The 13685-nt window shown below is 49.0% G+C and overlaps 1 protein-coding gene across 1 annotated transcript; it reads left to right on the forward strand.

The window, feature by feature from the left end:
- The first annotated feature begins 6563 nt into the window (after nt 1-6563).
- On the forward strand, nt 6564-11850 carry gpr37b (G protein-coupled receptor 37b). The gene is made up of 2 exons (XM_053864102.1): nt 6564-7858; nt 9383-11850. The coding sequence occupies exons 1-2, from the start codon at nt 6875-6877 to the stop codon at nt 10193-10195; spliced, it is 1797 nt and encodes a 598-aa protein (XP_053720077.1). The 5' UTR covers nt 6564-6874; the 3' UTR covers nt 10196-11850.
- Nucleotides 11851-13685: the final 1835 nt, after the last annotated feature.

Raw genomic sequence — 13685 nt, forward strand, 5'->3', positions numbered from 1 at the left:
AACACTGCAGTGTCGACACACAGTCAACATGCAGACGACAGTCAAGACACAGAGACAAAGTCAAGACACAGAGACAAAATGGTCACGACACAGAGACAACAGTCAAGACACAGAGACGACTGCCAAGACACAGAGACAACAGTCACCATACAGAGACGAAATGGTCAACACACAGAGAAGAAATGGTCAAGACACAGAGACAACAATCAAGACACAGAGACAAAACAGTCAAGACACAGAGACAAAACGGTCAAGACACAGAGAGAACAGTCAAGACACAGAGACGAAATGGTCAAGACACAGAGACAAAATGGTCAAGACACAGAGACGAAATGGTCAACACACAGAGACAAAATGGTCAAGACACAGAGACAAAATGGTCAACACACAGAGACGAAATGGTCAACACACAGAGACAAAATGGTGAAGACATAGAGACAAGAGTCAAGACACAGAGACAACAGTCAAGACACGAAGACAAAACGGTGAAGACACAGAGACAACAGTCAAGACACAGAGACAAAACGGTGAAGACACAGAGACAAGAGTCAAGACACAGAGACAAACCGGTCAAGACACAGAGACAACAGTCAAGACACGAAGACAAAACGGTGAAACACAGAGACAACAGTCAAGACACAGAGACAAAACGGTGAAGACACAGAGACAACAGTCAAGACACAGAGACAACAGTGAAGACACGAAGACAAAACGGTGAAGACACAGAGACAACAGTCAAGACACAGAGACAAAACGGTGAAGACACAGAGACAAGAGTCAAGACACAGAGACAAAACGGTGAAGACACAGAGACAACAGTCAAGACACAGAGGCAACAGTCAAGACACAGAGACAAAACGGTGAAGACACAGAGACAACAGTCAAGACACAGAGACAAAACGGTGAAGACACAGAGACAACAGTCAAGACACAGAGACAAAACAGTGAAGACACAGAGACAACAGTCAAGACACAGAGACAAAACGGTGAAGACACAGAGACAAGAGTCAAGACACAGAGACAAAACGGTGAAGACACAGAGACAACAGTCAAGACACAGAGACAAAACGGTGAAGACACAGAGACAAGAGTCAAGACACAGAGACAAAACGGTGAAGACACAGAGACAACAGTCAAGACACAGAGACAACAGTCAAGACACAGAGACAAAACGGTGAAGACACAGAGACAACAGTCAAGACAGAGACAAAACGGTGAAGACACAGAGACAACAGTCAAGACACAGAGACAAAACAGTGAAGACACACGGATGAGGCTGACAACACAAAGTCAGTGTTTATTGTTTACTGTCATACCCAATGTGGCCCTGAAGTGCCAACAAATACACTCACACCTCCATGTGTGGCATGGATTCAAATGCATTCACATGCACGCAGCCCCATTCAAAGTGATTAATTATATCTCTTCTCCCTCATTAAACGTTTGCTCGTTAAGACTTCGTTAGTAATGGATGAAGGAGCCTGAACGTCCGACGGGGCGTCATGTTTTACTGCACTCACTCACGCACACACACACGTTTGTACGCTTTCCCCAGCCTGTAAACCTCACCATCCAAAACACATGGCTCACATTACCAAACTAAAATCTGATCATAACAACCCAGTCATTTTGAAGTCTTCATCCTCAAACTGAGGCTTGGGTTTGAGGGGTCACACCTCCACACACAAGTTCATGCATACACATCCTATCCTTGTGGGGACATTGGGAGGTTGCCCATTGGCATAACCCTTTCCCCAGCCTCTCACTCTAAACCTAAAACACATGGCTCACCCTGACCAGGACTCTGCACCAAACTGAAACCCAATTATAATGGCCCAGTTGTTTTCAAGTCTTCATCCTCAGATCAAGGACTTTATTCACCAAAGGACTCAAAACTGACTATAAATTCAGAGTTTCTCAGAGAAACAACTCACAGACATCAGCGGCCCCCTGCATAACGTTTTCATGCGAAATCTGCTCCTAACATGTTGCCCACTCTGTTACGATAGCAACAAGTTCACTTAATTTTCAAGCAGTGTAATGGAGTAAGTCACTTCCTGCCTCTACATTCAAGAATAACATGGTGTTTCTGAACCTGTTTTGCACAGGTCATCCACTGAATGACCTGTATCAGTGAATCAGACTCACAGTTCTCTTCAGAGGAAACAATGTACTGAGTGGACGTCAAGTCAGTCAGCGATCTGACTTGACTGCAAGGCGTATGCTCCAAATAAGATCTAAGAAGAAAAAGGTGGCTCCTGCTGCCAGGCTGAGCACGTCCAGGTGGCTGTCAGCTAATTGGGACGGATCTGTGCGGTCAGCGCAGCAGTCAACCGTCTCCATCTATTGTTGTTATCTGCCCGTGGATCCATGCTGGGATGCTTCTGTCCGTCTCTCTGACAGCTGGTGAGACCGAGCAGAACCGATGAGGTACCAGAACATGTCTCACTGTCGGATTGTGAATGGAGTGAGTCATGTCATTATGACCACAGCGACTCAGGCTCCATCCGTGTTGGCCCGATACACAGACCTGCTGGATGGACCCTCCTGTCTTAAGACTCGCAGCTCTGTCTGCCTGAAGACTCGTCTGCTCACACTGTCTTCTCTACTCTTCCAGGTCACCACTTTCATGACTCTTTCTTTTTATGTTCAAGAGTTTCATCTGAAACTCAAGTTTCTTTTCATGAATCTTTCGTGGAAAGAAACTGTTGATCTGTTGGATGAAGCTTCTTACAAATCTCTCTCACGACTCTTCTCAACTGTATTCCACTACTCTTTTTGTTTCTGACTTAATTTCTCCATTGGCTCAATTTTACAATTCCTTCTCATTTCACATGACTTTTTTCCAACTCCTTTCATGACCCTATTTGCAACTAAATTCTTTTTCACAGCTCTGATTTAGTTCTCATTGTAATCGACAAAGTTGGCGGGAATTGATGTCATGTGATCAGGGAGCCTGTCCAGGCAGCTCAGCGCTCTTTAACCTCCAGCGCACTCGGCGGCGCCTCATTGGCAGAGCTTGGCTGTAATTGGATCAGAGAGACGAGAGAGAGTCCTCTTGTCTCGGAGAGCAGAGGACGGAGGGATTTGTGAAACATGGACACAATAGACGGTTTAATCTGCACAATCCCATTACTGCCACACACACGCTCTCTCAGTCGAAGAAAGGCTGGGCACTAGCTTCCATCCACAAAGACGTTAACAAGGAACTCTGGATTTTAATCTCAAACTCACTTTCACACTTTTTCTTCATCTAATGAAGGATGTTAAAACAGCGTTGATTCTGACTCAAACAACAGTGATTCTGTGGACTCAACACCAAAGGACTCCAAAGGCTCAAAAGACTTTCTACATTGGGCTTGAAGAGGAGCAGAGAATGGAGGATGCAAGCGCACCTGCTGAACTTTGACCTCCCACCAGCCTCAGCGTTTGAAGGGCTGGCAGCTCTGTGAGTTCTCTGTCTGCCTGAGTGTCTTTTAGCTTGGCGCTAAGAGGAAGCTCCCTGGCCACCTGGCCGCTCTGACCTCACACTCCAGGCAGCAGTGCTGACCTGTTTGTCAAAGACAAAAGAAGAGTTGCATGTCTGCTGGTGACCAAAGAGAGGCGCTGTGCTTGCTAGCACAAGTTTGTCAGCATGTTGGTGTAAGCCTCAGTTCGCCGCCATCCGCAAGTCATCATCTGCTGGTTTGCATCTGCTCCTTACTATGTTGCTGTGAGCCAAACCTCCACAACTATTCATGACTCATTCTCAGGTCTCATGGCCTCAGTCAAAATGTTAAGACCATGAGCAGCTGAACTTGTGTAATCTGCAGCATGACCACTTCTAGAACAGTCACTGACACCCTGGCAGGAAGTGCCTGCTCCTGCTAGGACACTGCAGTGATCAGCTGATGGGAAACGGCATGATCGGAGGTGTCAGATTCAGACAAGAGTTTCTTTACTGCATTCAGAACCACAGTATCAATGACAAGCCCAACACGGCAAGTCGTCGTCCTGAGTACACACACACACACACACACACACACACACAGAGCCAGCAGCTCAGCACACTGACACTTTGTCAGAGAAATGAACACACACAGCACCAACACAATTATGCAGAGAAACATAACATCAAGTGTGTGTCTGTGTGTGTTCGCGTGCGCTTTACCAAATAAAAAGATGAACTAATGAATCATCTTCAAATCAGCTGTCGTCACTAATGAGCGCAGGAGAGTAAATTACAGCCTCGTTAGTGAGCTGGGGATCGTTCTCAACACGCGCACACGCACCCCTCTATGTGTGCTTAACATCAAAGAAGATGAACTGGTGAAATCGCGAGTAAGTGGTTGCCATGGCGACGGGGCGTCCAGGTAAATCCTGGTGAAGTGGTGAATTAATCTGCGGGTTCATTCATGAATTCCCTCCCCCTCATTCACACGGTCACAAGTCCCTGAGGACGCAACAGGAGAGGATGAACTTCTCCGACAGCAGCTCCGGGGAAGGAGTGAGCGCTTCACCCTCACACCCCTGTGTGTGTGTCTGGTAATTGGGAGTCAGAGGGCTGCGCTTTGTCGCTCCATTTGTGTTCTGACTCTGCGGGAGGAGAGTGACAGCGTGAGGATGTTGAGGAGGAGGACGATCAGGAAGAATGGGAGGAAGAAGAGGCGGAAGCAGAACAGCGGTGCCAGGAATGAGCAGTGGGCCTCGTCGGGTCCACGTGACGAGCCACGGGGAGACTGGACCTGGGGTTCTTGTAAACAGGAAGTGAGGTGAACGGGGAGGTCTGCTGAGGTCTCTGAGTCCACGCGCCAGACACTGATCCAAATTATGTGAGTGACGTCATCACTTGTACGCTCCAGATTCTGTCAGATTACATTTTCAATAGATTGAAGCGGCGGAGGTGGGGTGCGACACCAGAGTCACATAGTGTTGCGCGGTTCAATGGCGCCAGCTTCAGGTCAAATACAGAAGTACAAGTCGAGTGAATTTTCAACCGACGGCTGCAACACGAAGAGTTGCGGTTTTTTTTTTTAGTTCACTCTGTCATCACTCACGACGATTATCAGTAATGTAACGAATGGAGTTGTGAAAAGATGAAGTCATATTCAGACAAACAAATGCACAGTCGGTGTCTCCATGACAACCGGCCGCGTCACGGAGTGCTGGAATCAACTATTTTCACCAGCAGGTGGCAGCCGTTCACCGCTCTGTAGGAGGAAGTGTCGGCTGTAAGCGCAACAGCTTCAGTCGAGGGGTCTAGTAAATGATCAAGTTGGTCTTCAACTTCGTCGGAACGATGACCAGGAGCAAGATTTTAATGAAGACGACGAATGTGCTATGAAAGTGCAGATGGTGAAGTACAGTCATCAGTTGTTAAGTGAAACAATTCAACAGAAATATAACAAGGAGATAGAATATTTTATGTACAGTATGTACGTTTAGCCGCACCACAGAAAGGGTCACCAGTTTTGATACATCTTACAAACACTTTGACACATGACATGAACAAGGTAATTGATGATGAACTGTATGTGATATTGAAATGCCGTTTATATGGGTCAAAAGGTCGGAGGTCACACATTGTATTTCTGCTGTTCTGCATAGGGCCAGTTCATGTGTGATCTGAAAACTCTCGCGACCATGGGTGAAAAGATAGATACAAAATATATCCAAAGGAACTAGAAACCAAATCTACAACAACCGTTTAAGCTCCAAATTCAGCGTCAGGTCATTTCAGTAGTTTGAGTAGGAACCGTCTTTACAGTGCAGCAACATGGGAAAGTCGACACCTAAACAAAATAGTGTTGGGAGAATCTGAGGTTTGTTTGCATTGTATTATTAGTAACCAGAATTTTGAGGATGTTTTAATACAAGGAACACTCAACAATCATGACTCAAACTCTGAGACTGATCTTGCGTTATTACATTCAACCATGTGTGTTGAGGTGTCACTTTTTGGATCAAAGTTTGTTCGTTTCAGTGAAAACATAGCCAAAAAGTGAGTTTAGTTGGAAACATGGTGAATGGCTGTCAGATTCACTCTGAGGTCTATTGATTAATCGCTGCCAACGGACTGATAAACATTCCACACCCAAACAGTAAATGTGGTGAAGTGGCGATAGATGCTGATAAGATGTTTTCATTTCGGAAAAGTCAACTGCCCTGTCAATGTTTTGGCTCTTGAATGAAGCCTCAATGTGGACGGTGACTGAACAAAGGCCTCAAATTGGGGTGAGTTGAGGCAGGCGGACAGTTCCCCACCCATGACTGTGCAACTCATAAATCTGCCACAATTGTCTCTATTGATGACAAAAATTAGCTGCTTTGAATAGCATTATGCAACTTGGACAACCCTGGTCTTCTCTTCACCGATTTAGTGCAGACATAATACTAACCGCTGTGATCCCAAGGCTTCGACCAAAAGATGAGATCCAGGTGATGTGAGATCAGCAGTGACGTCACAGCGCCACCTGTCTGTCAAACCTGAATCAACCCAGTGTTTACTGGCGTTTTTCTCGGGCGTGGCTTGGGGCGGGTGGGGGTGATGCATGAGAAGTGACAGATCGGGGTTAACAGGAGAGAGGAGGAGGAGGAGGAGAGACGCTCTCTCTCCGCAGCTGAGGATGAGGATGATGAAGATGATGGTGACCCAGCCCACTCAACTGACACACAGACCGAACTGAGTCGCTGTCCTGCGCGCACCGTGTCTGCGGCTCCGTGCGCGGTCATGTGAGCCTGAGGATGCGAGGGCGGTTCTGCTGCTGGTGCTGATCCGGATGCTGCAGGATTCCAGACGTGGACGGCCCGTCATGGGTGTCGACTGAGCGCGGGATTCTGGCTCCTCGGAACCGTAACGCGCTGCTGAGGCTTCATCGCCGTCATTGTTCGGATCATGATTCTGCCGCCGTGGACGTGGATCGTGTTACTGACCCACTACCATGTGGTTCTGTGCGCCAGGAACCCCCAAGTGCGGTCTAAAGAGGCGAGCGAGCTCCGAACTCTCCACGGCTCGCACCAAAACAGAGCCCGGGAAGGCGCGCCGTCTCTCGGTTATGCCACAGGTGAGTCCCCTGCGGAGGGGAGGTGGGGGGCTGCCAGAGGAGGCCAGAACGCCTCACATCCGTGGAGAAGGGGGGGGACGGAGGAGACCCGGCTATTCGGACACAGCAAACACGACTGGAACCGGTCAGCGACGCCCCCGGAGAGTCCTCGCGCTGAGGCGCCCCACAGGAACAAGAGGCTGAAGTTGAGTAGCGTCACACCAGCAGGTGGCGTCCACAATGCCGCTTCAATGGCGGAGCGGGGGACTTGGGGGGGCAGAGAGGGGCCCGAGAACCAAGATTATAAGAAGGGGACAAAAGAGGCCGCTAAGAAAGCAGGGAAGAGGGGGAGACTCCGCTCTAACAAAGGGGCACTAGCCCCACCTCACGTGTCACCATGGGAACCTCTCCCGAAACCAGTGGCCCTTACCTCCACCGAGCTGCCCTTTGACCTCTTCACCCGAAGACCTGACTTCTTCACCTACCGTGAGGAGAACCCTTGGGACGCCACGCCAATCACCCCACCCAGCTCCCAGGACTTTGGTGAGGAGCTGAAGAACCCCTTCTACCCAGTGACCAGTGAAACCTACGCCGCCTACGCCATCACCTGTGTGTCTGGTGTGATCTTCCTGGTGGGAGTCGCCGGCAACATCGCCATCCTCTGCATCGTGTGTCAGAACTACTACATGAAGAGCATCTCCAACTCGCTGCTGGCCAACCTGGCTGTCTGGGACTTCGGCCTGATTCTGTTCTGCCTGCCCATGGTGGTCTTCCACCAGCTGACCAAATCCTGGCTCTTGGGAGAGTTCACCTGCCGGGTCGTGCCCTACATGGAGGTAAGTCGGGTTCTGTTGCAGTCTCTCACAGTTTCACAAGTTCCCATTAAGACATGCATTGTCTGAGATGACACTTGCTACTCTTCCTACAACCGAGAAGAAACATGCACGCAAACTTCTGACCTGAGAGTGCAGTCCACAGGCACACAAATGCTCAGATGAACATATATAAACACACACGACTGAAGTTGCAGCTGTCCTGCTCAGGTGCTGCTCATGTGTCAACAGTGTGTCAGAAGAGAATAAGATGTTCTTAGCTTCTCTTTCTCATGTTCGACTATGGCTGCCTCATCTGCAATGATGCTCACAGCCAAGAGCGTGGTTGTGTTCGAGTGGTTTCGAATGTCGCGATTGTCTTGTCTTATCATCTTGTGGCCGTCGTCTTGTCCAGTTCATCCTTCAACCAAGCTCAACTTGACAACAGTGACAACACAACAGGACGTGTTGGACAACACAAGATCAGAGCACACAGCAGGTGCCTTTGAGGAACCAGGTGAACCTTTGTAAGGACTTGAGAGGTCCATTAAGTGGTGCCTTAATTAATGTCGCAAATACCCAACGTGTGTGTCCTTCAGCCTCCTTCGAAATTCAAGTCCTCCTTTCTCTGCTTTCACTTCTGACTGACGAGAAAAGGAAGTCACCCGAGCTGAGACTCACCTCCCCCTGCAGGAGTGCAACCAAACACACACACACTCACATATGCACACAAACACATGAGCCTGCATGTCTGTGTGTGTGGGTGTGTGTGTCTTAAAAATTAGACCATGAGTAATGTGACCCCGGGCACACTTTTCCCCACGGATCATTCACACACACTCACACACACATCTGTGTCGTCTGTTCACAGGAAGTGAGTTATTAAGGTTATTTGATTGTAACCAGAGTTCTAAGAGAAAGCACACACTCACATGAACACATTTCTCAGGTCACCTCCTTGTATCTACTTCTCCAGTAGGAAGCAAGCTGGAAATGTGCTGTCATGGCGATGCCTTGACAACATGATGTCCTCTGTGAGCAATCACACAGACGCTAGCGTACTCTCCGACAAACACAGAGAGAGGAGGCTCACTAACCTGCATCCTCCTTTCATTCACTGCAAACAAGCAAGGTTATTTACAAGGTCGTGTGACAGTCTTTGTTGCAAATTTCTAATGTGGGTCGCCACCTTGTTGCAAGTGTCTTGTCGTGGTCCTCTGTCTGTGGTCGTGTTGGAGTGATGGGACTGACGATTAGCCATTGTGTGAGTGTGTATGTGCGGGAGAGAACAGGAAGTGTGTCTCCTCTCGGGGGCCATCTGGCGACCGTAATTACATTTGATTTGACTTATGGAGAAGAGAGGAAGGATCAGAGGAGAAGAGAGGAAAGGTAGCGAGAGCAGCTGTTGCTTGAGGTAGACTGATGAGTCGACGTGAAGAAACACACACTCAGTCTCGCCTATATGAGTGCACTGACGCACACACACCCGGTCACACACCGAGTTGAGCCCTGAGGTGAACCTTGGCTGACCTTGACCTTGTGTTGCAGGTGGCATCTCTGGGCGTGACGACCTTCACATTATGTGCCCTCTGCATTGACCGCTTCCGTGCAGCCACCAACGTGCAGATGTACTACGAGATGATTGAGAACTGCACGTCCACCACAGCCAAGCTGGCAGTCATCTGGTTTGGGGCTCTGCTGCTGGCTCTCCCAGAACTGCTGATCCGTCAGCTGGTTAGCGAGGACCTGGGCATCTCGGACGAGCCCCCGGCAGAGCGCTGCATCATACGCATTTCCACGTCACTCCCCGACATGCTATACGTGCTGGGCCTGACCTACGAGGGCGCTCGGATCTGGTGGTGCTTCGGCTGCTACTTCTGCCTGCCGACGCTCTTCACCATTGGCTGCTCGCTGGTAACCGCCAGGAAGATCCGACATGCAGAGCAGGCGAGCGTTCGGAGCAACAAGAAGCAGATTCGACTAGAGAGCCAGATGAACTGTACGGTGGTGGCGCTGGCCATCGTCTACGGTGCTTGCGTGGTGCCTGAGAACATCTGCAACATCGTGTCGGCATACATGGCAGCCGGGGTTCCGGAGCACACCATGTCGGTGCTCCACCTCCTCTCCCAGCTTCTGCTCTTCTGCCGAGCGGCCGTCACGCCGGTGCTGCTCCTGCTGCTGTGCCGGCCGCTGGGCCGGGCCTTCCTGGACTGCTGCTGCTGCTGCTGTGGCCACGCTCCTTCTTCCACCACTGCGAGCGATGACAACGAGCATGAATGCACCACCGAGCTGGAACTGTCGCCGTTCAGCACCATCCGCAGGGAGCTGAGCAACTACACACCGGCAGGGTCCCACTGCTGACTGGCTTGTCCAGGATGCCCGTTATGACTTTGGCCTTAAGTGATGCTGCATGACACACAGAATCGGTCCAAAATCTTCAACCTTCAATCTGTAAAGAACTGAGAGCCTGTGGCGTTTCTCATCACCAACTGACTGTTCCAACAGTCAGGTGGTGACTGGTTCTGTCCGTCTTGGTCTGTTGTTCCAGAAGCATGGCTGCTGTCATGGGAGTCTTGAAACACATTCTGTTCAGCTGCGCAACACTGCGCAGACCAGTCACGTTGTTCAGGTACTAACCATGAAGCTCTGACCTCTTGTCAAATTATAGCAGGTCCTGGATGGAGACTGGTCTTGAAAAGTAGAACACCACCAGCATCTCAGAGCCAGGGATACATTGGGTCAGAAGTGCTGTGGTGATATTGTGTAACCTAAACCCCCATGATCAAGTTGTTGCTGTAATGTTGGAAACAAGGCAGAGTTGGCCAGTGTCAGTCCGTCTGGTGAAAGAATTGTTCTTGGCATGGTCATGTTTGACAGTCCAGCATTACAGCGTGGTCCAACATCACGATGAGGGTTCAAGGCCGTGATGAAACCATATATCCAGGAGGGCCGCCCAGAACTGACACACACCTGTCCCGCAATATGACTGATGTCATCAGGAGGATGGCAGAACCGCTCCCAAGACTTCATATGACTTTAGAGACACACAACACGGGACCAAATCTGAGTCGTCTGTCAGTGCCATGTGATCGCTGAATCCCGTTACTGCCAACAAAAGTTGACACTTTTAACTTCCGACCTCATGTTCCTGAGGGACAGGCGGACCACCAGGTGGCGCCGCTGGGCTGGACTCAGCAGAAAGAAAGTGTGCACTACAGGCCATCGCGGCTGTGTATATACATATGATCGCATATGTCTGTCTTTGGTGCTTCACTGATCGACGCTGTGAACCTCTTCACCTCCACTGAGACACCCAAAAATATCCTCACTGTTGCCATGACGACGGCTCTCCGATGCTGCTCTGATTGTGACGTCCCAGTCGTCATGGCAACAAGATTCTGGACATCGTACCAAAAATATGGTCTCGCTGTCAATTTCAAAGTTCATGTGCCAAAGAGACGATGGCATCATCAGGATGATGTCATGACTAAGATCACCACAGACAATCACGGCAACCCCACAATGAAAACCGATGGCGCTGAAGGTCCAACATCACGAACATCATGTTTCATTGGGTGTTGTCCTACCTTGTCTTCCTTCCAAGACAAGTTTACAGACGTCAATTTTAAGGTGACAAGTCAGGAGAGGCGACGAGGTCACAGCGTCCACACCAGTTCTTGTACTGTTCCAGGACCGGCCCATGTGAGTGGCGGTCCAGGTTTGTTGTGAGGTGGAGGTCTACTGTACATACCACTGCACTGCCAAACACCGTTCCTGTCTGTCTATTGTGCTGTCGTGGTGCTCGCACACGCACTTCCTGTCAGAAGGGGGGCGCTCTGTGTGCCATCCTGTGAGTGGAACCTTGTAATTCTTCTTCTTCTTGACTTCTGACAACCGTGTTTGATATCCGCAGATGTACTGCGCAGCCACTGTCGTCTTGATCGCTGCTTTCTAACCTGCTTTTTATATTCCAGCGTTTGTCACGTTTATCTGCCGATTAAAACTCTCAGTGTTCATTTGGTTTGGTCGTATTGTGGTCACCTCTGATTATCATTGTCCACCTCTGACCTCACTGTGGCCCTTGGGCCTCATCATGACCACCTCCGCTCCTGTTTGTTTATTCCAGTCACACGTGAACAATCTGACGCACATTTTTGGTTCCGTGTGCCAACATTTGTGTGTGTGTGAAAACGTGTGTTCATGTCGTATACCTGGTTTGTCCTCACTTATGGGGACCAATTCTTGACAAACCTCCTTGTGAGGACCTTACTGTACATTGTGGTGGGGACCATTTTGCCAGACCCTACAAATCCACGCCTCAATTTGAGGATGAAGACGTCAAAAAAGAGTCCTGGTTAAAGTTAGCCATTTGTTTTTGGATGGCAAGGGAAAGCATTAGGGCAATGGGAGGTCACCACAAATATAGAGAACATGTCTGCATGTTGTGTGTGTGAGTATGCATGAGTGTTATTGTGTGTTACATCTTTATGACCCAGATTTGCTCTTCAGTGTGTCTGCTCACATGCAGGAGGACAGTTTCTTCTCCTGCAGCAGTGTCTTCTTTCAAACACAGTGTGTGTGCGTGCTTGTTAGGCTGACAGCTTCACATGGTTCAGTAAATCCAGACTCACTGTTCCATTTCCACATGACAACTGTGAGTCATTTCTCCTGTGGCTTTTGAAGACACCCACTCCTGTCTCTCTCTCTCTCTCTCACACACACACACACACTTGAGACAGACTCTCACCTACCCTTGGCTGGATCACAGATGAGGCTTAAACCTCAGGCCCAGATATGCTGCAGGTAAGTTCGGACTGGGTTGGTTCTGTCCATATCTGTCTGGGAGCAGAAAAAGGTGCCCCAGATGCAAAGAAAACCAAAATCTCAGTCTGATCTCGAGTGGGCCGCCTCCGACCGCGCTTAGGTCCCAACTGAACAATGTGGCACCAGTTGCTCACAAAGTCTCAATTGTTCGTTTCTGTTAGCTGTGTTTGTCTTGGTGGAGACACAGACCAGAGGATCCATTGTACTGGACCTGTATCAGGTTCTGCTTCAAACAAGAGAACTTTTCACAGGACTTGTACTGAACTGAAGACTAGATTATTTCAGTCTTAAGGTCGAGTCACTTTTTTAAGGGCTTCTTTTTGTCAAGGGCTGAGTCGACATCAACCCAGGTCCATCTCCAGCCCTGGTCCTGGTTAAATCTGGGACCATAACACTCCGTATCATGGCCCAGTCACAGTCACACTGAGGCCATTGTCCTTGTGTTTGTATGTGCCCGATCTGGACATACAGCTTTTGTGATGTAACACAGAACCAACTGGTGCATTTGTTTCCCTCCTACACACACAATCACACCAATGAGGGCACACACACACATATACACTCTCACACACACAACGTCTGTCTTCCTATCTAGGTGAGGACCATCATTAACATAATGCTTTTCCCAGCCTCTCCCCCTAAACCTAACTATCCAAAACAGATGGCTAAACTTAACCTTTACTCTGAACCAAACTAAAACCCAATTATAATAACCAAGCTATTTTGTAGTTTTAACCCCCAAAATGAGGCTTAACAAAGTGAGGACCTGCCAAAATGTTTTCAATGTGCAAAAATGTCCTCATTCTGTGGATTAAAAACTCATACAGGTTCTCACAATGATAGAAGTACAAGAACATGCACACACTCTCTCACACAAACACACGCACACAGTATAAAGTGGGTCAGCAGCAAAGATGGTGCAGGTGAAGTTAATTTTAGCTGAAGACAACAACGGTGAGCAATAGCCGTTGGGATGCTGCTGTGTCCCATCGATGAACGACATCTCTGGAACACATGCTTGAGGCGA

Source organism: Synchiropus splendidus, chromosome 4, assembly GCF_027744825.2.
Source record: "Synchiropus splendidus isolate RoL2022-P1 chromosome 4, RoL_Sspl_1.0, whole genome shotgun sequence".
NCBI classification, from domain to species: Eukaryota; Metazoa; Chordata; class Actinopteri; order Syngnathiformes; family Callionymidae; genus Synchiropus; species Synchiropus splendidus.